This window comes from Lissotriton vulgaris, chromosome 1_1 (genome assembly GCF_964263255.1).
Source record: "Lissotriton vulgaris chromosome 1_1, aLisVul1.2, whole genome shotgun sequence".
In the NCBI taxonomy this organism is placed as follows: domain Eukaryota; kingdom Metazoa; phylum Chordata; class Amphibia; order Caudata; family Salamandridae; genus Lissotriton; species Lissotriton vulgaris.
Window position 1 is genome coordinate 871,598,637 of NC_141685.1, and position 27,224 is coordinate 871,625,860.

General features: G+C 46.6%; 1 protein-coding gene across 1 annotated transcript in view; it reads right to left on the reverse strand.

The window, feature by feature from the left end:
* Positions 1-27,224, reverse strand: part of LOC147748045 (uncharacterized) — a 381,293-nt gene that overhangs the window by 284,613 nt on the left and 69,456 nt on the right. Inside the window, exons 2-5 of the mRNA XM_086926975.1 lie at positions 16,777-16,794; positions 8,801-8,833; positions 7,400-7,432; positions 6,983-7,268 (exon numbers count right to left, since the gene is read on the reverse strand). Coding sequence (XP_086783101.1) covers positions 6,983-7,268; positions 7,400-7,432; positions 8,801-8,833; positions 16,777-16,794 — 370 coding nt within the window. The remainder of the gene's footprint in view (positions 1-6,982; positions 7,269-7,399; positions 7,433-8,800; positions 8,834-16,776; positions 16,795-27,224) is intronic.

Consider the following 27,224-nt stretch of genomic DNA (forward strand, 5'->3'; position numbering starts at 1 on the left):
AGTCAGGAGTCTCTTGTGGAAGACCAGAGAGTTGATTCCTAATTTAGGGTTTCCATTCTCCTGTTCTGTGATGGAAGCCTCATACTGGGGTAGGCCAGGAGGTGGATTCTTGAGCTCTGTAAAAGCACCTTGTGATGCGGCATGATGTACATTTCTGCCTAGGGTGCCCAGTCACGCTATTTTTATTTTCTCCAGAAGATTCATGTTGCGGTATGCTAGGGGATGAGTTCCTTCTCTGGGTCCAGTGTGCCGTTCTGTGCCTGAAGCTACTCCTGTTACGCTAAAGTAGGAAGACCAGATTTTGAGAACCAAAAACAGAGACACGCTAGAAATAAAAGTAGAACTAAAGCCATTAGTCTTACTTTTATATCTGGCCTGTCCCGGTTTTTGCGTAGCCTTGTAAATATGTGTGTGTGTGTATATATGTATATGTATATATACATCCGTATATATACATATATATATATATATATTACCTACTGGCGCTTTTTGTTAAATGGTGTAAATCCGTTCAGTAGTTCCTGAGAAAATCAAAAAGTAAAATCATAGATATATCTATAGACGAAGTACGGTACGGGTACAGTACTGTAGCAGGGATTCTGCTCCTACACAGAATTAGCGTGTGCCAAAACTCACCTTAGTATCCAAAATCCCCTACCAGACTAGCAATCAGTGTCTTATTGGTTCTTACAAACCCCCAATGTTTAGACAACCCAGAACATGGACTTAAAACACCTCAGGTAACGTGGAACACATGAACACTCTTTCGTTATACTAACATATCAGTCCAGAACGAGGAGTAAATGATGACACGTGCAAGTTTGAAATATTTATTTCTAATGCAGTGTTCTCAAGCGCAGTATCTTAGCTAATACAAGCAAACATATTATAAGGAACAAGGTTAGCAGCATAGTTACTAATCCATAAAATACAAAGGGAGAAAGCATGTTAAAGTGGTAAAGGGAAAAGGTCTAAATAGAACCTCAGTTTACCCTCCCTTGCTAGTATATTATATTATATCTACAGAAGGTCTCTTTGGATTTAGAAGGGTGGGCCCATACCTCTGGTCTCAGCAGAAATGGATCACATCATCTCCTGCACCAATTCTCTGCATGCGAATATTCATCAAGTGTGTAATTCATGCGCCGTGCAGTGCATTATTAATCGCGCCTAAAAACCAGAGTTGGCCACAGCTGTATATGTATTATGTCTACACTGTGCACTGATCAAACCGAACAACAAGCGCTGTGTTGAAATAACCTTAAAGGCCTCGGCACTCACTGTACAGACATAGCTTACCAAGCAAGGCTGATACTATAAGCAAACATATTATTCTTGTGTGAAGCAAAATATTCTACTACGCGAAAAGCTTTAATAACAAAATGTGCTGTGTGCAGGCTGCAGAAAAGGAAACTTAAACTTCTAATAAGCTCATGCTAACATAACACAGTGCAAAGGCAAAACCAAACCACATGACAGTACGCGTACCTTCCCGAGCACGAGCTTTATGCTAATTGGCTGTCAACACTCCAAACCAGTAAGTGTTAAACAGAGGCACAAGAAAACAGAAAAAGAAACACGAAAAACGCGAAAAGGGGGAAGGGTAGAAACACCCTGACCCCCTAGGCCTGCTTACGGGGTCCCCACAAGCCCCCCCCAAATATTTTATTTTATTTTTTTAAATCGCGGGATACGCGTAGGGTACACGTACTCTGCAGATAAAAAAAGTGCATATATTTATTTTGTTTTTTAGCTCCCGAGGAGGCCAAATCTCGGTTGCAATTGACTCTTTGTAAAGGGGGGCCGAGAGGGGCCCCCAGCCCCGGGGACCGCCACCCCGGGGCTTATTTGAATAGGGGCTTCCATGAAATGTATGCGGGGGGGTTCACGGCCCCCCCGCAGCCCCGGGGACCGCTACCAACCGGGGCTTCTTTTAAAAAAAAGCCTGTGTGGGTGGGGGGGGTTCAAGCCCCCCCACACGCCCCGGGGACCACCACCTCCCCGGGGCACTAATATTAAAAATAGGGGAGTCCGTGATGGGCCCCCCAGCCCCGGGGACCAACACCCCTGGGGCTTATTTGAATAGGGGCTTCCATGAAATGTATGCGGGGAGGTTCACGCCCTCCCCACAGCCCCGGGGACCGCCACCCCCCGGGGCTTCTTTTTAAAAAAAAACTTGTGTGCTGGGCTCAAGCCCCCCCACACGCCCCAGGGACCACCACCTCCCCGGGGCACTAATATTCAAAATAGGGGGGTCCGTGACGGATCCCCCAAACCCGGGGACCACCACCCCCCGGAGCTGTTAACTGTTGGGAGAGGGGCCACGCAGCCCGCCTCCTGGAGCCTTTGATGGCCCTGGGGACCGCCACCCCCCAGGGCAGGCTCCTGCAGTGTCCCGGGGTGGCTACCCCCGGGACACTGCTGTTGGCTATGGACAGGTAGCTGAACTAACTATAACGGGGGAATTTCAGTGGTTTTGTAAGAGTGAAATGTCCAGCTAACTATAACATGTGAAACCTATGGTTGAATTTCTACGTTTTTTTAAATGCTAATTCTTAACTATAACGTGGCTGAAACCTATGGTTTTTTCAGTGAATATATATAAATATATATATATATATATATATATATATATATATATATATATATATATATATATATATTTATTTTTGTTGCCACAAAGTGAACCTGCAGACAGTCGATGCGCTCAACAGCGTGTGCTCGGCTCAGGGGTCGGATCCATGTGATCAAGGCTTTTCAGCCGAAACGTTATGGCGGCAGCTGAATAAACACAACTAACCAGCATCCTGAGTGTGGTCCGTGTCTGTATCCAGCGCAATCAGGGCAGAGGAGATTGTGGCGGGAGAACGGAGGTTTTCCATATATATATATATATATATATATATATATATTTATTTTTGTTGCCACAAAGTGAACCTGCAGACAGTCGATGCGCTCAACAGCGTGTGCTCGGCTCAGGGGTCGGATCCAGACCCAGTTTAGAGTTTATGTCACAAAGGGAGCGGGACACCAAATTTCTTTTGAAGCCTTTTAATCAGCGCTTCACCCCACCAACGCTTTTCAGCCTCACAGGGCTTTGCTCACGGTTAGTAAGTCCTTCTACTATTTTTGTTTTTATACTACCCCATATTAGCCTTAGGTGGCATTATGGGAGTTGTAGTTTGAAAACAGTATATTTACATTTCAAAATTAAAAAAACAGAAAGACTGGTGTGTCATTAGTATCATACACTCGTCTTAACATGTTTAAATCACATGAGCTAATTGAATTATTGTTTGTAATTGGAATAGTTCCAGTAATTACAGTTAGTTCGTAGTTGGGTATAGTACCCAATCAAATCGAGAGTCTCTTGAGCTGGTACTATCAAGGTCACTCCAGATGTATATGAAGGTCTTCCCCAAAGTTCATGCCTCTCGGTGTTTTTGTCCGTAATCGAATGATTAGGCGAGATTCCATTTGTCGCAATTTTCAAACGGTGTCGCCTCCTCTTTCCATTTTCGTGAGCATTTTCACCCCATAGAATCTCATAGTTCTCCAGTCTACTTCTTGACAGGCATTGATATGCTTAGCGGTTGCATAAAGCATGTTTTTGTTTTTGACCGCCCTGATGTGTTCCAACATCCTCTTTTTCAACATGCATGTGGTACTGCCCACATATTTGCTGCCACATTTGCACTCGATGATATAAACCACATTTTTAGACATGCATGTTATTTGTTGATCAATGTGCATGCTTTTTCCATTAGGTTCCTCGTAGCTTTTTTTACTGGTTCCTATTTTACATGCCTTGCATGATGAACATGGTTTGAAGCCATTCCGTTCAGTTTGCAGCCAATTTTTTTTCGTTTTTTTTTCCAAAATAGCTTTTTACCAGGAGATCCTGAAGTGAGATATTTTTTTTGTAGGTGATTGCTGGTTGTTTACCCACAAGTTCTCCAATGTCCGGGTCTCCCGATATGAGATGCCAGTACTTTTTCATTTTGTTGGCGATAATACCGCTTTCTTTACTGTACGTGGTCACGAATCTTGGTGGATCCTTTTCTGTTGATTTTTTAGTTTTTTCAATCAGGATTTCAGCTCGTGTCTTTTGATCAGCCTTATGTTTGCAGTTCTTTAGAATGCGTTCATCATATCCTCTTGATTTAAATCTCAACTTACTCTCTTGGATTTTGATTTCAGCATCTTCAGGTTCAGAGCAGTTTCTTTTTAACCTTATGTATTCACCATATGGAATGCTTTTCAATAGTGACCTGGGATGAAAACTTGTCCCGTGTAACACACTATTAGTGGCTGTTTTTTTACGAAACAGTGTTGATTTCAGTCTTCCATCAGATATATAGATTTTGGTGTCGAGAAATTCGATTTGTTTGTTACTTGTTGTGCAGGTGAATTGTAATCCCACATCATTTGTATTCAATTTTGAAAAATAATCACGAAATTCAAAATCAGATCCATGCCAAATCAAAAACAAATCGTCTATATATCGCACCCATAAGATGATGCGATCTACATCTCTCTGATTGGTACTATTCCATGCAATGGTCTTTTCCCACCATCCCATGGTGGTATTTGCATAGTTCGGGAAAACGAGATGCCCATGGCGGTGCCACACTCTTGTTTATACAATTCCTTGTTGAATAGGAATACATTGTTTGTTAGACATATGGTGATCATTTGTAAAAGCATGTTGGTGTGCTCCAATGTGGTGATGCTGCGTTGTTTTAGAAAGTACTGGCATGCCTCTATCCCCACATCATGTCTGATCGATGTGTAGAGAGATACCACATTGATCGTGGCCAGGAGGTATTCCTCATTCCAAGTTACATTCAGGAGTGTTCTTAAAAACTCTCCCGTGTCTTTGAAGTAGGAGGGCATGCTTTGAGCAATAGGTGCAAGAAACGTGTCCACGTATTTAGAAATGTTCTCATATAAGGAGCTACATGAAGAGACAATGGGTCTCCCCGGCGGATTTTTCAAAGTCTTATGAATTTTTGGCAAGAAATATATGCAGGGCATTGTTGGAAAGTCTGTGTCCAAAAATTTCATTTCGTCATCACTTAACAATTTTCTATCATGCCACTCTTTTAAATGCTGTTTCAATTCTTTTATCATTTTGGCAATAGGATTATTTGTGAGCTTGGTGTAATTCTGTTGTACATTCAGTTGTTTCATAGCTTCTGCAATATAATCCGACGTTTCCATTATTACAATATTCCCCCCTTTGTCCGCGGGTTTTATTGTAATATTTTCATTCTCCATCAGGGATTTTATTGCCTTTCTTTCATCCAATGTTAAGTTTTCTTGCTTTTGTCAGTTTGTCTAATTCTTCATTGAGAGCATCCGCGAAGAGATCAATTTTATTGCCAGGTGACAGAATAGGATAGAACCGGGATTTTCTTTTTAATCCTGTTTCTGGTTTTTCATTAGTTCTTATATCCATTTGTTCCAACATTTGAATGTCAGTGAGATTGTTATCACCTTGTTCATATAGCCTTTCAAAAGTTCTCCTCAAATCAGGTAACTGTTCAATGGTAGTTGTTGTTTCATTTGTTTCAATATTGATTGCTTGATCATCATGTATGATGGATTTATTTGCATGTATCTTGGCAAGTTTTAATTTCCTGACATATTTATACAAGTCAATTTTGGTCTGAGTATAGTCGAAATGAGACTCCGGACAGAACGACAGTCCTTTGTTAAGCACCATTTTTTCTTTTTCCGTTAGTTGATACTTGGAAAGATTAACAATCAGATTCACTATTTCCTGTTGCGGAGGGGATATTGTCTTTTTGGGCCGCTTGGATCTGCGGGTTTTTCGGGTGCTGGCGAGGGAATTGGTTGCGTTTGTGTTGTTGTTCCTCGTCCGCCTCTTCGATATGATCTTCCTCCCCTTCCTCCTCCACGTGACATGCTTTTCTCCAAGTTTATCAATGTCACTTCGTCTAAAACAGACAAGTTTTTTGTCTGGGGTGCTGTACGTGTGGTTCCATCCTCACTGATATCAGACTCACTTGCACTTGATGCAAGTTTGTGTAAAGGATAGTTCTATACATATATACACATGTATACAGTAGGCTTTTAACCATATGTGCGCACACACACACAAATACAAGGCTACATTTACTTAACATTATTGATGGCAGGAACTCCACCCTATGCCCTCTGCCCTCTGCCCTTCTCCCCACCCTGCCCCCCCTTAGCAGGGAGCATGCTTCTGAACTGCTCTTGTACTGCCTGATGGAAACAGATTAAATTGCTTATTTTTTTCATTCTTCTGAAGCGCCCGTGCAAGTTGAGCATACCTTCCAATTCGCCTTACATTTACCTGAACTTTGTACCAAAATGTGGGACATTTATTCAAAATAAAGAAATGCGTCAGGACAGTCCTCCGAAAACCGGGGATGTCCGGGGAAAACTGGGTGCTCTGGTCACCCTACTCAAAGGGTCGTTTCCCGCCCAACGATTCTGACTGTGCACATCTGTGCCAGTAGTCTCATGTCATGCCAGAGCCTGGATCCCTCTCCTAGGTTCCTGATTAGTCTTGTTGCACTACCATATGTTGATTTCCTGCCCTAGGTTATAACAGTAGGAGGTGGATTCCTGTCTCTGGATACCCAGTTTCATTAACTGCCATGAATCAAGTCAGGGTTTCGATTACCACCCACGGGTGCCTGGTGTGCATATCTTTGTCAGAAGCATCTCACTGTGCTATGCCAGTGGGCGGATTCACCCCCCCTCCCCGGTCAATGGTGTAGCTCAGGTGGTGCAGTGGTTAAGGGGTATGCAGACCCATTTTAGCTCAATTAAGGCTCTATTAACTACCCAAATTGGGACATGCGTAATCCATTTCTTGCTTGGTTAGATCTCATAATTTCATTGCCCTATAGTCCCTCATGTGCAGACTTGTCTCAGATGTCTTCTCTAGTACAAAGGTCCTCCCTCAACACCTTACCCGCTTTACCTGACGTTCCTCGTGCCGCCATCTTTGTCTGAGTTCCCGATCCGAACCTCCGCTCCATTGAGGCGATCACTACAGCAATCGCCCCGGTTGAGTATCACCACAAAAGATATCTGGTAGACACGGCCAAGGTCAACCATCCACCATGGCTCGAAATCCAGGTCGGTGTGAGTGCAGGTCTGTTTTCGGTAGTTGGTGATCAAGGAGCCATCAATGGCATTGGCTGAGGCACCAAACGTGTCATAGGTGCTAGACTGGCTGGTGATGCCTTTCAGGGCCACATTGGGATCTAAGATAAAAATGGGACAGAAAGGTCACAAACTGGAATCATAGTTATAAAATGAAGAGAAAGGTCACAAACTCATGACTGTTCCTCGTTCTGTTGACTGCATGCAGCATTTATGCCTTATTTTTTGTTACCTGTGGTGGAAAGCTCTGGAGGGTCGGCCACCCCTGCAAAAAAAAAAAAATTGTTTCAACTTGTGGTGCCTTGCTAAATCTTCCACTCCCAGCTCATGCTACTCCCTTCACTCCTAGCCACCACAAATTGAAAAACATGTGTTGCACCGCAGTAATTCATGTTCAGCTAAACTACTGGGTGTTGGAGAAATAGGGCTTGCACCCCTTCTCCACCAAAAGTCACATGGATCATGTGGCACATGCTGCATATCCGGCGAACCCCCATGCTCCATGTGCTCTCACATGTCTCTTCACTCAACTGTCAAGGCCACAGCCTCCCACACACTCGTTCAAGCCAGCACGGCCACCACAATCACCCCACACCCCGTCACCACAGCCCTTAAGGTAAGAACCTCATCTCCGGTTCTTAATTTGTAAATAAATAAGTGCCAGGGCTCTTGTCAGGAGGCTACTGCAGCTTGCACCACACATTGCCCTGCCAGCTCTGCCAATTATAATGAAAACATAACTTGTAACCATTACACTCCTACAGGTGTGAAATTCCAGGCCCCACAAGCTATACTAGAGGCTAGGGTGGCCGGTAAAAGTCATTTTTAATGTACATTGCCTTAACAATAGACAATTGTTGTTGTTATCTTTAAATTAGCCAGACAGCACCACCTTGTGGCAGACTGTCACAAGCGCCGGTGTTGACAATTATGTGCCGGTGCCGACCAGAGAAACCACCTGCTCAAATTATGCACTGCTCATCTCACACTTATATCAGCTTGCTTGCTTGAGGTGTGTGTGAGCAAGCAGTTTTTGTGTTTTTTCCCTCTCCCTCTAACCAGTACCTCTATAGACATAGGTGTATTTATTGTGTGGTGTAATGTGTGTGCATATGGTGTGTTCTGTATGTGTGTAGGTTGTGCAGTCTGTAGTGCACATGGTGTTCAACTCATCGCATGCATGTAGAAGTATTGTGTGTCTTTAGTGTATGAGTGTGTGTATGTGTGTGTTTATGGTGTGATGTGTGATCATATTTGGCACGTTGTATGTTAAATGTAGTGAATTATGTGTGAGCATACGGGGATTAGGGCTTGATCAAGGGGTGTTTTTTGCTTCTGGGTGCAGTCTCATGGGTACCTGCGACAATCGTGGGACACTGAAGTGGCTTGTTTTGAGATGGGGAGAATTGTGTCTATCCGCTTCTTCACACTCAAGGAAGTATGATCTTTGAAGAGAGAAAAGCATTAACATTTATGTCTTTAGAAAAGGCTGTCATCTTCTGCGGGCTGAAGGGTAGCTTGCTTTTGTGATGTGTGTGTCTTTAGGGTGTTATGTGATTTTTTCTGCTGGTGCAACTTAGTACGATCCCACGGTGCGGATGAATGCATTAATGACCTCATCATCCATACTCACTATCATCAATATAAATCCAGTCGCTTACAGGCCCTGTGAAAAATGTAAAGGAGAGAGAGTTATGGACTGGGATCTCAGAGAACCAGCCCCCCAATACTCATCACTGAAGTCTAAATAAAGAGAGCAAATGAGAACTGCAGATGGCGGAAGGGTAAGACAATGGAACAGAATGAAAGATAAGTGCAGATGGAGGAAGGGTAAGACAGTGAAGGAGAATAATAGATAGGTGCAGATGGAGGAAGTATAGGACAGTGGAAGAGAATAAAAGACAGGTTTAAATGGAGAAGGGGTAGGACTAAAAGAGAATACAAGATAAGTACATATGGAGGAAGGGTAAGAGCGTGAAAGAGAATGCAAGATAAGTGCATATGGAGGAAGTATAGGACAGTGGAAGAGAATAAAAGGTAAGTGCAGATGGAGGAAAGGTAAGACAGTAAAAAGAATACAAGATTATCAAGTATTGAATCTTTCATAGATTCACATGCTTGTATCTTCCCCGTCGTCAAGATGGGAATCTCAATGTAAATGAAGAACAATAGCAGTGAAAAAAAACTGCATAGAAAACTTTAGGGAAGTATAGAGTTTGATAGCCTATCAACATTACTATGTAGTCCAAATGCTTGTCAATCAGCTACCAGCGCTGAGATCACACTCCCCAGCAGAGCCAACAGACCTCAAATTTCCAACCGCTGGCGTGTGAGAAGGAGTCTCCTTGGGCCTTGCTCAGTCTGTTCCCTGGTGAACTTTTGACCTGTCTTGCTACAGTCTTTTCAACTGGATTTGAGGTATTCCTTTTCCTCTCTTGTCTCAAAATGTCTGAAGGCTCTAAAAATAGGCTTTTCAGACCTTGCAGATCTTGTGGGAAAGCCAGATTATATTCTGAAGACCCCACAAAGATTGTTTCTATTGCCTTCATCCCAAGCACGTTCCTAAGGAGTGCAAACATTGTCAAACCTTGTCTGCTAAAACTCTTAAGGACAGAGAGGCTTGTTTACTGTTGTGGCTTCAGAAAAAGAAGTCCACCTCAGAGACTGATTCAGAGGATGACTCTAAAGCACACTCCTCTAAAAAAAACGGAAGATAGAATCTTCTGAGGAGAAGGGAGATTTAAAAAAGCAGAAGACCAAGGACAATGGGTCATCTTCCTCTTCATTGTCTCATACACCTCTAAAGAAGCCCTCAGAGACTAGAGCTGTGACCTCGACGATGACTGCATCGTCGAGAAGACCATCACAAAGAACACCGCGTCTTCAACGGCATCTACGAAGACGACACCGTCGAAGTCAAGATCATCTGCGACCCTGTCAACGGGGAGATCTTCAACGCCACCGTCGACGACAAGTATGCAGACGACCTCGTCGAAGACCATCCTGGTTTCTCCATTGTCAATCTCGTCAACGGGAATTCCGTCAACGACGACTTTCAAATCTCTGATGACAAGATCGTGGACGATGATCTCGATAAAGAGGTTTCCGCCATCGACAGACTTGTCGACAGACAAGAAGAACACAGAATTTACCTCATGGACTAAAATCTTGTTGCTTCCTCCCTCAAATCCCCTCAAATCTTCTGGATATGCAAGAGTTAGAAGATGATGGATCATATGAAGGGGCCTACAGCCCCTCACAGTTGCAAATTAAAATCCAGGATACAGACGAGGACCAGGACCAGGAAGTTCAGGAAGATCTCTCTTTTAAAGACCGCCAGGTATGCGGCTCCAAGATATGAGTCTTTCCAACAATCGTACGATTATGAGGAGGAAGAAGACATAAATCCTAATGTGAGGGAAGAGTCAATGTTTATGCCTCTCTCGCTAGTGTCTGATTTACGACACATGATTAATGACTATTATCGCCCCTTCCCGGATGCTAAAACCCCTGCCTCAAACACCTCAGTTAGATCATAACCTGCGGCACAGGCTCCGGTGGTTCAACCTCTACCTCCGGTGCAGAAAATGCACACCCCTACAATAATTACGATTCGGGATAACTTCGCAGAGAGCAAAGTGGAAGAACAGCCATAGGAAGGGGAACTTCTTCAAGATGATCCAGTAGGCAACAAATGGGATCAATATTTCATACCAACTTCTCTATCTCCATCGCCATCCCCGGCAAGCTCCCCACCGGAAGACATCAGAGGATTCCATGACCTCATGGAAAGAGCCTCCAAGAGGTTTGATATTCCTCTGCCAGTGCAGGAAACACATTGTTTCCTCTATGACTTCAAGGAATCATCCAGGAAGTCTATAAGGATGATCCCAATGATCGATCATATCTGGGATGAGGGTTTAAAGATCATGAAGAATCCAGCCTCGGTTGCAGCCTCGGTACCCAGAATCGAGAAAAAGTATTGGGTTTCCCGAGTCCTCCCCGGCGTGCCTGGTTGGGCATCCAAAGCCTGAATCGGTGGAAATGCAGGCGGTGCAGAGGGGTTCCAAGAACCCGACCTCTGCTTATTCAACTCCTCCCGACAAGGAAGGAAGAAAGATGGATGGCGCAGGAAAGCACTTTATAGTTATGGCGCTGGCTCTTATTAGCTGCTACAAAAGGCAGATGTGGTTGGACTTTGCACCACTTTTAGCCCATCTGCCAGAAAACAGAAAAGAAGAGACTGCCATCATCTTACAGGACGAGGCTAGGGCAGCCTCCGAATCCATAGACATAGCCTTGGACATATCATTGGTGGCGTTCAGACAGATGGCCGGAGCAGTGGCGCTCCTCAGACAAGGTTGGCTAAAGGCTAAATCATTCAGGCCTGAAGTTCAGGCAAAAATTGTCGATATGTCTTTTGATGGGGAGAATCTCTTCGGCAAACACGTCGATGATGCACTTCAAGGAATAAATTTGGACACAGACACAGCGAGAGTGTTAGGTTCCCTACAGCAAATTAGGTTCCAGTTCTTTCGTAGAAGAGGAACAAGAGGCCAGTATAATCAGAGATCCTCCTTCCAATCCAACACGTAACAACCTTATCACCAACAGGGGTACCGTCAATTTCCGGCAACCAGCAGTTTCGTTCCTCGAACACTTCCTACCTAACAGCTCAGAAGGAAGTCTGCTGCGAGGGGAAAAATCACAGGACTCCAATCGGAGACAGTGACAATGCCAAGGCGCCGACCACCTCGTCATACCTCAAGCAGAACCATTACCTCTCTTGTTTTTATCATCAATGGTTGTCCATAACAACGGACAGGTGGGTACTGGACGTTATCCATCAAGGCCATAACCTAGAATTCATACATAAACCTCTGGATCAACCGCCTGTTCACAGAAAGCAACAACAACTTTCCGCCTTCCAGGCAGAAATTCTGTCCATCATTGTGAAAAGGGCAATAGAGGAGGTTCCGCCTCAACAGAAAGGGGAAGTATTTTACTCTAATTTTTCTTGATATGAAAAAAGCAGTCTTCCAAATGGAGGCAGGTAATAGATCTGAGAGGCTTGAACAAATTCATCAGAAAAATGTTGTTTTGTATGCTGTCTCTTCCGGAAATCCTCCTAATGCTGTGCAGGAGAGATTGCATGGCATCCCTAGATCTCTTAGGTGCCTATTTTCATATACCGATTCATATCAAACACAGGCACTATCTATGATTTGCGGTGACAGGGCGCCACTACCAATTCAAAGTGTTACCCTTCGGCCTCACATCCGCGCCAAGGGTTTTCACGAAATACATGGCACCGGTCGCAGTGCACTTGAGACAAGACCAGCAGATATATCCGTATCTGGACGATTAGCTAATAAAGGGCGCATCATACCAAGACACCCTGCAATCCCTACAATGCTGCTTGGATCTCTTCCAATTCCTAGGCCTACGGATCAATATAGAAAAATCTTCTCTCATTACATCGCAGTCTCTTCAATTCCTAGGGGCCAGGCTGGAGAAGAAGGATGCATAAGCGTATCCTTCAGAAAAGTGCACCCAAAAAATCTTAAGTCTGTCGTCACAATTACAAACAAAAAGGTCCACTTCAGTGAGAATCTTCAAATCATTGTTGGAAATGATGTCTTCCTGCATCCCCTTAGTTCCAAATTGCCGGCTACACATGCGGCCCCTTCAAGAACTACTTGACATGTAATGGGTGCAATGTCAAGGGTCCTTCGAGGATCGAATCACCATCACTCCTCAAATACAGGCAGCACTGTCATGGTGGGGTGTCAGGGAGAACTTATCAAAAGGTCTGCTCTTTGAACCTCAATGTCCCACTTATGTCATTACGACAGACGCCTCACTGCACGGATGGGGAGCACACCTCCAAGGCCTCGAAACAGAAGGCCATTGGACCATTCAGGAAGCTCAGCTATACATCAACTTAATAGAGCTAAAGGTGGTGTTCTTGGGCCTCCAGGCTTTCCTCCCCAGAATCCACAATTCGCCTGTACTGGTCAGGACAGACAGTTCGATGTCAATGTTTTACCTGCTAAAGCAAGGGGGTACAAAATCAAAGCCCCTATCGGCACAAGCTCAAGAGATTTGGAACTGGCTTCTGCTGCACAACATCTCTCTGCAGGTTCAGCACGTTCCAGGAGTTCACAACACAGTGGCAGACATCCTGAGCAGATCTGCCAGTGTTTCCCATGAATGGGAGTTAGCTCAGGATCAACTCCTACAAATTTTTCGCTTATGGGACACTCCACCTCTGGATCTGTTTGCAAATCACCACAACAAGAAATGCAAACATTTTGCAACCAGATTCCCTCAAGCGGGATCTTGGGGTAATGATCTACTCCTCCGCTGGTCAGGAATGTTTGCGTATGCATTTCCCCCATTTCCTCTGATCCCAAGGGTATTACAGAAAATGAGGTCATAACCATGCCACTTGATTTCGATAGCCCCGGGCATGGCAGAGACCGTTCTGGTTTTCGGAGCTCCTCCAGCTGTCAGTTGCTCCCAAAGTGCAGTTTCATTAGATTCAAGATCTAATCTCAATGAACAAAGGACAAGTTCTTCATCCACAGTTGACATCACTGAACTTGTCAGCCTGGAACCTTTCATTCCTTCAATATCTCTCAGGAATGCTGAGATATCCTCTCTCAATCTCGAGCAGTTTCAACGAATAAAACTTACACAGCAAGGTGGAAGATATTTTGCCAGTGGTGTTCCACTAAAGCTCTGCACCCTTTTCACTCTTCTCCAGAACAAATTCTTCCTTACCTATTACACTTAGCGAAGGCAGGACTCTCCCATGCATCGGTCAAAGTACATCTTGCGGCTATCTCAAGAAATCGCAGAACACCAAATTGTCCATTTCTTTGGTCTCAGAGGGTGATGAAAGAATTTCCGAAAGGGCTCTTCAGAGTGTTCCCTCCATTTAAGCATCCATCAATTCCACTACAGCTCAGCATAGTCCTGACGCATCTCATGAAGAACCCGTTTGAACCAGTTCACAAAGCTGAATTACAGTTTGTTTCTTGGAAGGTGTCTTTGCTGCTCGCCCTCACTTTAGCTAGGAGGGTCAGTGAGATCCAGGCTTTCTTGATCGCAGAATCGTTTCTTCAATTCAAACAAGATACGGTCATACTCAGGACAAATCCCAAGTTAATTCCCAATGTCCCCTCGGCTTTGCACCTCAATAAACCCGTTGTGTTGCCTACATATTTTAAGAACCCATCTTTTGCAGCGGAAAAACCTCTGCATACACTGGACATCAAAAGATGCCTCAAGTTCTATATCGACAAAACAAAATATTTTCAAAAGACAATTGTTTGTGGCCTTTGCTGGGCCCAGAATAGGCTTGGCTCTGTCAAGATCTAGTATTTCTAGATGGACAGCCTCTGCAAGTTCTTTATGCCATGAGAAAGTCGGAAAGCCTCTACGATCCAGAGTTCGCACTCATTCAAGGAGGAAGATGGCAACTTCAGCGGCATTGTTTGCGGGAGTATCGCTACCAGACATATGCAGAGCGGCAACATGGACAAATGTGCACACGTTTACCAGGCATTACTGTCTGGACACAGCGTGGAAAGCGGATTCAGATGTGGGACAAGCAGTTCTACGGCACCTGTTTCACTAAGGTATTTCTCAGACCATATCTAACATGCTATGTTATTTCTTGTTACATTTTTCCTCTTATGTGTTTCATTGGATGGTCTTACTATGCATTGTGGGTATTTTCAAGTATCATGTTCCCAATGTGATATGCAGTGAGATATGCAAACGTTTCTTTATTATAAGTCATTATGGTATTCTGGTAACACGAAGCAGAGCCCTAAGAAAAAAGGATTCTATCCTGGAAACGCCACATATTATAAGTACTGCTCTCTATTCTGATACAAACATGTGAATCTATGAAAGATTCAATACTGGAGAAAAAACTAGTTACTCAACTGTACACTATGGTTCTCCAGTATTGGTATCTTTCATAATTCACATGCGGCCCGCCCGCCTACCCGTTTTCTCAGGTAGATCACTTTTATCTCTAGATACATTCTTGGCTTACTCTTGGGGCTGGAAATCTGAGGTATGGTGGCTCTGCTGGAGAGTGTGATCTCAGGGCTGGCAGCTGATTTGCTGGCATTTGGACCACATAATAATGATAATAGGCTGCCAAAGTATATACTTCCCTATGGTTTTCTATGCAGTTTGTTCTTTTACTTCTATTGTTATTCATTTACTGTGAGACTCCCACCTTGACAACGCGGAAGATACAAGCATGTGAATCTATGAAAGATATCAATACTGGAGAACCATTGTGTACAGGTAAGTAATTCGTTTTTAAGTGCAGATGAAGGAAGGGTAAGACAGTGGAAGAGATTGAAAGAAAAGTGCAGATGAAGGAAGGGTAGGAGAGTGAAAGAGAATAAAAGAAAAGTACAAATGGAGGACGGGTAAGATGGTGGAAGAGAATGAAAGATAAAGACAGAGAGATGGGAAATTTGTACAACAGTTGAGTATATCATTTTCTGTTTTATATCGAGAACATTCACATTTTCAGTCTCTTTGCTGGCATCTCCTTAAGACAATGTGAACAGTCTCCGTGCTCAGTGGAGGTCAGTTCCTGGAGATCTTCTCTGTACCTGTCCTATGAAAAAGGTACAGTTGTCACCCTATTCAGCCATTACTTGGAGGATCCTGGTGGACAAAGGCCAGTAGCCTATGGAGCATATCGATGTGGGTCCTGGGCACAAACATATTCATTTTTCCCGTGCAAGGTTTTCTGGCTCCGTGGGCATGAGTGAAAAGCTGGATGGCTTATCGACCTTCCATAAATGTTTTACGCCCACAGACCTGCCTTTCTGTTCCTTCAGTTCTCTTGTTTTGTAGTGAGTGGGCTGTTTCTACTATGTGGTATGCTGTGTAGGGCACTTGTTGCAGACTTTCGAAATTCAGGTTTCATGAGCAGAAGTTTCTCTCTTTGTTCTCCTAGGTGTGCTGTGTGACTGCTGGGAGCCATTTTATGTAGTTGGCCCTTTTGCCTAAACTGGTGGCCATTTTGTCCCAGCTTGCAGGCATTCCCTTTTTTGCTAGACTCACAGTCATTTGGTCTCCCTCAAGTAGTTTGTTAATTTGTATTTATATATGGGTATCTCTTCCTGAGATCATCCCTTTATTTGCAATTGGTAGGTTTCCCTGAAATCTCGCCTATTTATAACATGTGTGAGTGTCTGTTCAATGCTCTCTACCCCAGTAGTCGGCCGTGGAAAACAGTGCTGATTTGATGCCTCATGTTATGTGTGGGTCTAGCACTTCAGTAAAACAGCTATATAGCATGGAGGCAAAGGTGCAATGATGAGATCTATAGGCCTGATTCACAAAGGATCTCCGTATTCATGGCCAAGGTCCCGCAGTAGTGGAAGAGTCTCTGCACTCGGGGCCGAATCTCCTCTATGAGAGTTTTCATTTCAGAGATTCCACCCAGAGTGCAGAGACTCCCCCGTGAGTGTGGAGGCCTCCTGTGAATCAGGCCCCATATGTGGTACTGTTACATATAAAAGTGCTAAAACAATGGTATGTGGTGGCACTGTGTCACATACTCACCATAATAGTCCGCAGGTCCTGCAAAAAAGAAAACATGACAGAGGGTCAGGAACTGGGCACTGCCTGTGACTTCTTAGACTTGAGAGCGGTCCCAAACATACATTCCGATGTCAGCATAGCTCTTTTAGAGAATGTGGATTCAGAAATTTCTATCTCTAAGCATAAACTTTCTGAAGCAGGCATGCTGACCTGTAGGCCACACTTCTCTGCACTCTACTTGACCTTTGGTTTGCTGCAGATTTTGCCTCCCAGTCTCGAGGCAACAGATGTACCCTACAGAGCAGGATGAAATGTTCCAGCATATGCCTCAAGAACTGAGCACAATACCACCGAGTAGAATATGCCTAATAGGGCTTACTCAATAACATTGTCCTATAAGTGCAACAGAAACATTCTTATGTGTTTCACTTGCATTGTCAGACTTTTTTTTTTATTGAAGGCACTGAATCAGAGAACTCAATAAACCCGTTCATGTCCAAAGCGATCCAGGCTCTTACGTGCCTTGACTACTCTCCTGCTCTCCCTGACCCTTCCTGCTCCCCTTTTATAGGCCAAAGGCTGTCTGGTTTGCTAAAGTTATCTTTTGAACATTCAAAAAGCTGACCTAGGAAGGCATTTCGCCCCTTTCTTACCATTTTCTTTGTGGTTTGTAAATAACATTTTCTGGCTTTCTATTTGCTGGCTTTGCTTGCTATAGGCTGTCCAGCTTGCCCAAACCTTGTTTACTATATTCTTACACAAACTTGCTTTTTGTAAATCGGCCTTTAAATCTTGTTCTTATCTTGTCACATTTGCTGTGCATTCAAAACCAGGTCAAATGTCAAGCTTCCTCTTTCGAGGGAGCTTGGTGTTTATTTTTCTTTCTCTGACTTCAAAGTGAGAGAATTTATGTGCAATTCTGCTAAGTATCCATGTAAGAGGAGATTGTGTAGAATGTTTTTTACTAGCACATTTAGATTTTTTTTTATTGCCCTGATGTTTCAGTATATACCAGAATCAGTACAACTGAAGCATATTTTTTTGTAATTCTGAAATGTAGTGGAAACAAATATTTCAATATAATCAAAACACATCAATACACTATGTGATGACATATGAAAACATTGTCGTTTGTGTGCAGTGTAGTGTCTTGTGTAATATAAAGCGCGGGACCCCCAGGGTCCCTAAAAGACTCCGTAGTTTAGTAACATATGTGATTAGGTGTGGTTAATAAAATTCATGATGCAGTATGTGTCAGTAACTGGTTACACTCAGAGAAATAAACCTGTAATATTAATCTCCGTGTGTGGCATAATTAATTTACATGCTTTTGGGCTGGGGAGGATACTACAACTGGTGACGAGATAGAGGATACGTAAACCCAGCAACCCGGAGAGACAAGGGTGCTTTCCCAGAGAGTTTGCGAGGCCCCGCAAACTGCTCATTTATGCCACGTAACTACTGAGTCGAAGTGAAGACTCAACAGTTGACTTATGTGGAGTCGCAACTTCAGCCAGTACGAGACCTTCAAAGAAAGTGAAGGGCCCATGGAAAGTTTAATTTATCATCATCAGAAAATTGCTACTATAACTGAGATCAGACATGTGATGCCACAACTTAACAGAGAGCTGTCAGTCATACAATGTGGAATCGCCAAAGGCAGTATCAACCTAGTACGGAAATCGCAACAAGCAGCGACAGCCAGGTGAAAGAGAACGCTGTGAGCAGTAGTAGATAAGCACAAAAAAGCATTAAAAGGCAGCAATAGAGATCAACCAGGTGTAAGATAGCATGAAGAAACGGCAAGGTCGGCACACCTCAGATGCAAGAACAAGCATCTACTTACTCAACATCTAGAGTAAAGACAGTCATCCAATCTCAGCGCCAGGCACAGCAACCCAAGCGTAAGCATGAGGGCTGTGCTTGCAAAGCTGTCAAACCCTGCCTTTAAAGGAGGGTGTGTGTGATGGTTGGAATAGAACAATTTTTCAGCCCTTCTATGGCTGCCAAAGAGAGCAGTGGCAGCTCCTCTATAGGGGCGTTTGGGCGCCGCCCCCCTGCTGTCTCGCCGTGCGAGAAGGCAGAAACAAATGGTAGTTATTACAGTAATAACTACCATTTGTTTCTGCCTACTCGCACGGCAAGAAAGCAGAAGTTCCGGGTTGGGGTTGGGCGGTCCTGCTCAAGGGCAGGGGGAGTGGCTTGCCCGCTGTTCTTCATGCTGACTGTTTGGGCAGCCTGAGGCCGCCCAAACAGTCAGTATGAACAACAGTCGACAAGCCACTCCCCCCTGCCCTCAAGCAACACCGCCCACTCTCCCTGTTCTCTCTGTATGCTGCAGCATACAGAGAGAAAATGACCCGGGTGGGGCAGCTGCCTCACCAATCACAGGCTGTGGTGGAGGGGAGGGAGGCTGCCTGCAGCCTTCTTCCTGTCTGATGATGTGCACTGCAGGAATTCAAAACCAGGACAACTGGAGTCGGGAGTCTCGGGACTTAAGGTAAGTTTTACTTTTATTTTATTTATCCCGCTTCCCCCCCCATCCCCTCCGCGGCGCGACGACCCCATTTCCACCCCCTCCACCCACCCGTAATGGCACCTGGCTCACCATTAGTTATATATAGTCTGTATTTTGCCGCTTGAAAGTACCCTGTGCATGTGCTTCTGGTTGTGTTGTGCAGTCTTTTCATTATGTGTTTGCCATAGTCAATTGTTGGTGTGCTATATTCGTGCTTGCGGTGTATTTAGGCAGGGTCTGTTATTGTAATATCCTAGACTGGGGCCTGGGAATAACTGGAGACCACACGTTGGTTGTGACTTGTGGTCAGTATACTGCCTGCCACGCCCAGGGTCCTGGGCCCTTTATTAACAATGGTGCGTGCCCTCCGTGAAGACGTCGGGACAAACCAAAACCCTTCACGCCTGAGGGGGCGGTGCATGAGGGCTGTCTCAAGTAGTGTGCCCTAATGGTAGTGTCCAGACTCGGCAACACTACATTCCTCCTTTACCCTGAAGTGAAAACCAAACAATCATAACATAGCTTTACAACATTTCAGAATATAGTCTCTGGAACTTCCAATGATTCAAAAAGGAACAGTCTTACTTTTATGCCGGCAGGGGTACAGCCCACACTCCTTTAGCATCTGCATCGGGCCACAAAGTCTCGGTATCTCTGGGATGGCTTCGGGCAAGGGCGTAGATTATATCTGCTCTGGCTGCGCTCGCTGGAGGGGGTTTGGAACAGGTCCTCAGAGCCATTTGTCTCAACTTCCTCTGGGTTGCCCTGGGCCCCTTGTGACACAAACTCGCTTTGGGTCGGTGTGGCCGCATCATCTCCGGAGCGTTCCTCCTCGCTGGGGTTGTCTCTTTCTGCTGCTTCTATTCGGCCTTGGGATGGTCCTGGGCCGGGTTCTCCTGGTTCGAAGAACTCCTCCTCCTCTCCACTCTGGATTTTCTTAAAGTATGATACATTCCTTGTGACTCTCTCTCTGCCCTTGGCTGCTGTGACCATGGTGCCATTGATGTTGGTAACAGTCCATGGGTCTAGTTCGAATGGCAAACGAAGCTTCCCCCCTGGGTGGCGGTCTTTCACAAGCACTCGGTCACCAACTTGTATGGGGCTGTCAGCAGCTCTTCTCCTTCGGGACGCCTCACAGTTAGTCTTTGTTCGCTGCTCCATGGATTGGTTGTGAGGAGCTGGTGACGACCCCCACAAGGGGTGGTGTGGGATAGTGTCCATGACTGCCCTGTTGAAACACAGGCGGCTTGGAGGAACCCCGGTGGTGCAGTGGGGTGGCAGCCTGTATTCCCGTAGGAACTGGTAGAGGGCCAGCTCCAGGCTTTGGCCGTCCGCCAGCGCGATTTGAACTGTCTTGTTCAGAGTCCTCATTAGCCTCTCGACTTCCCCGTTGCCTTGTAGCCATCTCTGGGTTATCGGGCGGTGCTTGATGCGGTGTGACTGCAGGTACTCAGCTAGTTCACTGCTGTTGAAAGGGGGACCATTGTCTGTGCGTAGCTCCGCAAAAAGGCCATGGGTGGCAATTATTTTCTCCAGCTTGGGAATTACCTCGGATGCTGCTGTAGAGGGCAGGATCTCTATTTCGGGATATCGTGAGAAATCGTCCACTATCACGAACATGTACTTCCCTCCGGGGAGGCTGCCAAAGTCCGCGCTGGCACGCACCCATGGAGACATCGGTCCTTCCTCCGTAATCACCGGCGCCGGAGGGTTGGGCAGGCTTGTCGCTAAACACACGGGGCACCGCTGAACGACTTCCTCCACAACTTTGTCGAGGCCTGGGAACCAGAGTTTGCTTCGAAGGCGGTTTTGGGATTTTACGATGCCCTGGTGTGCGCCATGGGCTAGGAGGGCTGCTTGCTGGGTGAGACTGTCCGGCAATATTAGGCGGGGCCCCTCAGGAGACATCCTTCCGGAGATATAGACAGTTCGCTTCGGACTTGGTGGAGTGCCCTCAGCGCCATTTGGGCATCCAGAGTGCGGTAGGATGCTGGACTCTGGAGTGGCTTCCAATTTCCCGACGTGATGGCCTGGATGGCGATCTGCAGGCAGTCGTCGTCTTTGGTGGCTTGCACCACGTCTTCCAGGGATATCGGCAGGGGCCTGGATCTTTCCACGATCATCTGGACATATTCCTCGGTGGCATCGGCTTCCGCAGCTTCCGCCTCGGTGACTGGGTGGGCGTGCCTCGACAGGTAGTCGGCAGGGTTTCGAGTGCCCAGCCGATACTCCACTGTGAAGTGGAATTCCTGGAGCTGGAGCACCCTCTTCTCGATGCGAGGGGGGGGCCGTGAGGAGGTCCCCTGGAAGAGTGGGACGAGGGGTTTGTGATCTGTAATTACCACGAACGGGTGTCCGTACAAGTAGATGTGGAAATGCCGGCATCCCCACAAGATGGCGATGGCCTCCCTTTCGATCTGCGAGTACCGTTGTTCCGTTGGCGTGAGGGTTCTGCTCGCATATGCGACGGGGGCCCATTCCCCGCATGCTTGTTGTTGAGTTAGTATGGCTCCTAGGCCTGTCGGGCTGGCATCCACCACAAGTTGTGATTCGTTGCGGGGGTCGAAGTAGGCCAGGGTCGTGTCTGCTGAGAGTGCCGCTTTGGTTTTCTGGAATGACTCTTGCTGTTCTAGCCCCCACTCCCAAGTGGCTGTGGACTTCGTGAGATCGCGGAGGGGGCCAGTGAGGTCTGATAGATCTTTGATGAACCGCCCGCAGTATGTGACCATGCCGAGGAAACTGCGGACGGCGGTCACAGATGTTGGGGCGGGAGCTTCGTGGATGTCTTTGACCTTTTCGGGGTCCGGTCCTACGCCCTGGTCGGAGAATCTGTAGCCAAAGAAGCTAATGTCTTTTCGTAGGAATTCGCACTTCTCCCTGTGGAGGGTTAGACCCCGCTCCTGAAGTCTGGCAAATACTGCTTGGAGGCGCCGGATGTGCTCATCCAGGGTCGGCGCGTGGACCAAAATGTCGTCGCTTACATTTAGCACGCCGTCTAGCCCTTGCAGGACATTCTGAATGATGTTCTGGAACACCTCTGCCGCGCTTGATATCCCAAAGTTGAGCTGGGTATATCTCCACAGGCCTGCGTGGGTGGAGAAGGTGGTAATCAGGCGTGAGTCTGGGTGAAGTGGAATTTGGTTGTACCCTGACCTTAGGTCGATCTTCGAGAACCACTTTGAGCCTGACAACTCTCCAATGATGTCGTCTATGGTTGGCGTCAGATGGCGCTCCCGCTTGATAGCGAGGTTGGGGATGCGCATGTCAACGCAGATCCACACGGCGTCGGGCTGCTTCGGTTTTTTGGCTACCACGATGGGCGACACCCATGGAGTGGGCCCGCTTACCCTTTCGATGATTCCAGCTCTCTCGAGTACCCGCAGTTCCGCTTCTACCTTGGGTCGTAGGTGGAACGCGATACGTTGGTGCCGGAGGGCCACTGGGGCGACCGATTGGTCTATGTGGAGATGGATGGGGGGTCCTTTCAAGCAGCCGATCCCCTCAAACAGCGAGGTGTGTTCTAGCACGAGATGGTCGAGGCTGTGGGCTTGGACTGTGAGTGCGAAGTGTATCAGCCCTAGGTCTTGGCCCGTTCTGCACCCAAGTAGGAATCCAGATCCCTCTTGCGACACGTAGATTTTGGTGTGCAGGTGAGTGGAGTCGTGTGACAGGGCTGTCCGGGAGACCCCACACAAACGTAGTGGGCGACTGGTGCCGTAGGCATATACTTGCACTCTCGTGGGATGGAGCACTGGTGGATTGTCTAATGCCCTGAATACACTGGCCGCCATTAGGTTGATCGTTGCCCCGGTGTCAATCAGGGCCGCCACAGCTTGATCCTGCACGTTGACCGTGCACATGGGTTCTGCGGATGGTGTGGCTGCCAGGGTGTTGAGCATTCACACGACGTGGACGGAGGCCGCGTCTGCTTCGTCATCGTCCATGTCGCTGCTGGTGGAGGTGTTTGGCCGTGGTTCTGGCTGTCTCACTCTCCGGGGCGGGCCACCTTGCTTCTTCCTTTGTGTCGATAGACACACGCTTGCAAAATGGTTGGCTTTCCCACAGGCGCTGCAGATCTTGCCTTGTGTCGGACATGCTCCGTTGTGGGGCGTTGCTCCTCCACACCATGCGCAGGCGCGGTCGTGGGAGGAATGAGCTGGCCCTGGTCGTCCTCGCCGGGGTTGCTTCGTGCGGTTCTCGGTGGCACTGGTTTTGATGGCGCACACCAGTTCCACTTTGACTGCGACTGCTGGTTTTGGCTCCATGTGTGCAGCTCTGGCTTTCGACAATTCCTTGGACCGCCCTAACGCCAGGATGTTGCGCATGGGCATGTTGTCCGTTTCCAGGACTCTTTCACGCAGTTTTGAAGAAGCGCAGCCTTGAATGAACTGGGCGCGGATCTCGTCGTCTGCATCCGGGAGGGTGCACGTGCTGGCCAGCTTCTTTAGTCTAGCGTAAAAAACGTCCACCGACTCTTCTGGGAGCTGGCGGGCTTGGCGGAGTAGGAATCTTTCATAGTCCATGCTGGCGAAGGGTTCAAAGTACTCCATTATGGCGTCGCGTAGTGTGGTGTAGTTCCGGGGCGGGCCTCCCTCCACCACGCCCTTCGAAATGTCGTGGATTGCCTCACCTCCTAGGTGAAGTAGCATCGCACACCGCCGCTCAACTGCGATATCCGCCGCCACAAAGTAGTTCTCCAGGCGTTCCACCCATTTCCTCCACCGTGCCGCTTGCGACGGTGGCGTGCCAGTGACTGCGAATGGCTCTAGTGGGGGCACGGTGGCCATGGCCATTGAGGGTACTTGCAGGAGTTGTCAGCAAGACTCACCCGCCAACCAGAGGACCAGGAGCACAGGAGCACGTTTGGGGTGGCTTCCTGGGGCCAGGGGACGTCCAACCAGCGTCCCACGCGAGATGCGTGAGGAATAGCAGGGTCGCCGCACGCAAGATGCGTGGGAAATGTCCGGGTCCGCAGCGTTGCACGCGGGAAGCATGAGGAAGTGCACGCTCGGCACACGTGGTGGGCCAAACAGCAGAGGATCCGCAGTAGGTCGACTGGCTTAGTTGACGGAACCCCATTAGAAGAAGACGATCCTCACGTTGAAGGATTTCCAACTACCCATCGTCTTTCGTAACAATAGACCGAGTGGAGGAGTCGGCGGAACCCCACCTAAAATTACGTGCCTATACTTGGAAGGAACTCGAGTAACCAGTTACGCCCGATAGTGGACAACATATTATAGAAGTGCGCACCGGTTCTCCCGAAATTTTGGTCAATAACCACATTGGAAATACTGAACCTGCCAGCCGTCCTTGAAAGCCACCGGCTCTTGATCTGGTTTTTGGGGGACAATGCTGTTTGAATAGTGATCTATTCAGCTTTGGACTCCAGTCAATGAAAATTAGAGGTTTTAGCCTCCAAGCAAAGCATACTTCTCCGGATACCTATGGTCCCCTTTAACAGAATAACATACAGATTTTATACTTGTGTTTCGCCCAGTGTACTGCCTCTAGCCCTGACGAAGGTGTGGCCTCATTGGCCTGTCACCGAAACGCGCGTCGGCTTGTGTTTCCAGGAATACGGTTCTTTGTCCTAATTACATCAGGACCCGTATTAAAAGTCACCTGCCTGGAAGAACATCCCGATCTTTGCAACATATTGGTTATCTATGTGTTGCATACGCCAGGATTGGAAGAATGAATGGAAGAATGAAAGCTGAATGATAGAATATAAGGTAGAGTGAGAGAATGTACATAAGATAGTGTGTCTGAAGTATGGCTGGTACTGGGCAGGTTTGAATGTAGCATAATCCTTTTTTTCCGTATTGTCTCCATATCAGTATCTGTCCTTGTGATGTCCCCACTGTATCATGTAGATTGAAAGTATTGCTCCATTTTTATATGTTTTTGATATCTTTATTCTAAAAAGAAAAAAATATATTTAAAGAAAATAAAATAATATATATTTTGAATATGCTCTGTTGAGTCCTTTTGGTTTGACCTTGTGTGTGTTGTGCGCAGTGTCAACTCCCAGGCTAATCACCCCTTCTTATATCAATTCGGGACCCTCTAGCTAGGGCCCTTATATCCAAAGGCAGGGTCATTCTCTTGTTCTATTTACAGCCAAACAGCAGAGGAGGCTGGCGCTTGGTCTGAGGCGAGTGCGAGCGGGCGGAGGAAGCGGCTGTAGCGCCGGGGGATGCAAACACGCACCTTAGGCCAGTTAGGCCTCTCGCCAAGATGGAGAAGCGGGGCCACTGTCGCAGGAAAGCACCTGCCCGTCGGACGAGGATACCGGCATTGCGCGGCTGGGCCGCTGACTGGTAAGGCCGCTCGTTGGGGTGCAGGGACCACGCTTCCGGCAGGGGTGCGCGGGTCGCGCCGTGGGGGCCAACTGCGGGGGCTGCGGCCGGAGGCTCTGTGAGCTGAGGAGCGGTGGTGCGTGGCACGCGATGGGGTGGCGAGACCACCTCATCGCAAGTCTAACATCCTAGACTGGGGCCTGGGAATAACTGGAGACCACACGTTGGTTGTGACTTGTGGTCAATACACTGCCTGCCACGCCCAGGGTCCTGGGCCCTTTATTAACAATGGTGCGTGCCCTCCTTAAAGATGTCGGGCCAAACCAAAACCCTTCACGCCTGAGGGGGCGTTGCATGAGGGCTGTCTCAAGTAGTGTGCCCTAATGGTAGTGTCCAGACTCGGCAACACTACAGTTATGTACGTCTTGGTGTTGGTATAGTACGTCGGGTCCGGGATGTTTTCCTCTGTAAAAGAAGGGAGGTATATTGTGACCTGATTTGGTGCAGTTATTGTTCAACTGGCTCTCTGTGCCTTTCCGGGCTGTAAGTTAACCTGCTTACTAGAGACAGATTTTTTGCTGATTACTCCTGATGACAGGCCTAGCTTTCTCAACTAAACCTTACTGGTTCTTGGCTGCAGTTTGGCTGAGGACAGGTTTTAGTCAAGGTGAAAAGGAAGATAATGGATAAAGAAATATCTTAGGCACAGGACAATGATATGAAATCTTTTCATGTGTCCTAAGCATTTAGAAAAGCGGCCTTTCAACATTCTATAAATATACTAAGCTTGAAAGGTGGAAGTATGTGTGTTTTAATATGTCTGTATATGTAGAAAACAATGAAAATACAAAACCCACATTGTTCTACAGACACTATATAATATTCTAATTTCCTGTATGCGTATCTGTAATAACCATAATGTTGCGACCCATGTGTTTCCCCCTATTTCACATTCAATCAGAGGCGCTATATTTGCGGCTATGCAGCTGTTGCACTAAACGGTCTTGTAAACATGAGTGACACATTTTGCTGTGCAGCCACCATCACAGCATGCACATTATTTACTGCTTTAATTTGAAACAATGGCTCTGACGTGCAAGCCCTAGGTTGCTCTCATAAAAACACAAAACGTGTTAAAGCGTCTTTGTGGCAGGGCCTCAGGGCAGGTGAATGCAAAACCAAAGTCATTAACGATGAAATTAGCATCGCTTTCATTTCCATTCCCTTTTATGTTGAGCGGTATTAGCTGTGGTTGTAGCATTTGTGAAGCAAGAGAGCAGGCGGGAGCCTGTTGGGCATTTACCTAGCGGCATCTTTAATGCAGTTTTCAGTTGTTCTTATGTGGGTTTTCAATTAAAGGCTTTAGTTTTAGAGGTTTTCCATCGTTCAGGAGATTCTGGTTATCCCCACAACACTACTTACCAGGCTTTGCTCTAGAAGTTCTTGTCTGATGACATTCCTCTTCCCATGGCGCTACATAATTAATGCATATTGAGCTTATTGAATGTAGAGACTTTTAATAAGTCAGATATGCTATTATCTGTCATGAAAAAATAAAACAGACGCTCGTTCCCCACAGTGCAGTATTTACGACTCGCCACTTTCAAATGTCACCAGCCGCCACTGAAAGAGAGAGCCCAATATGTCAC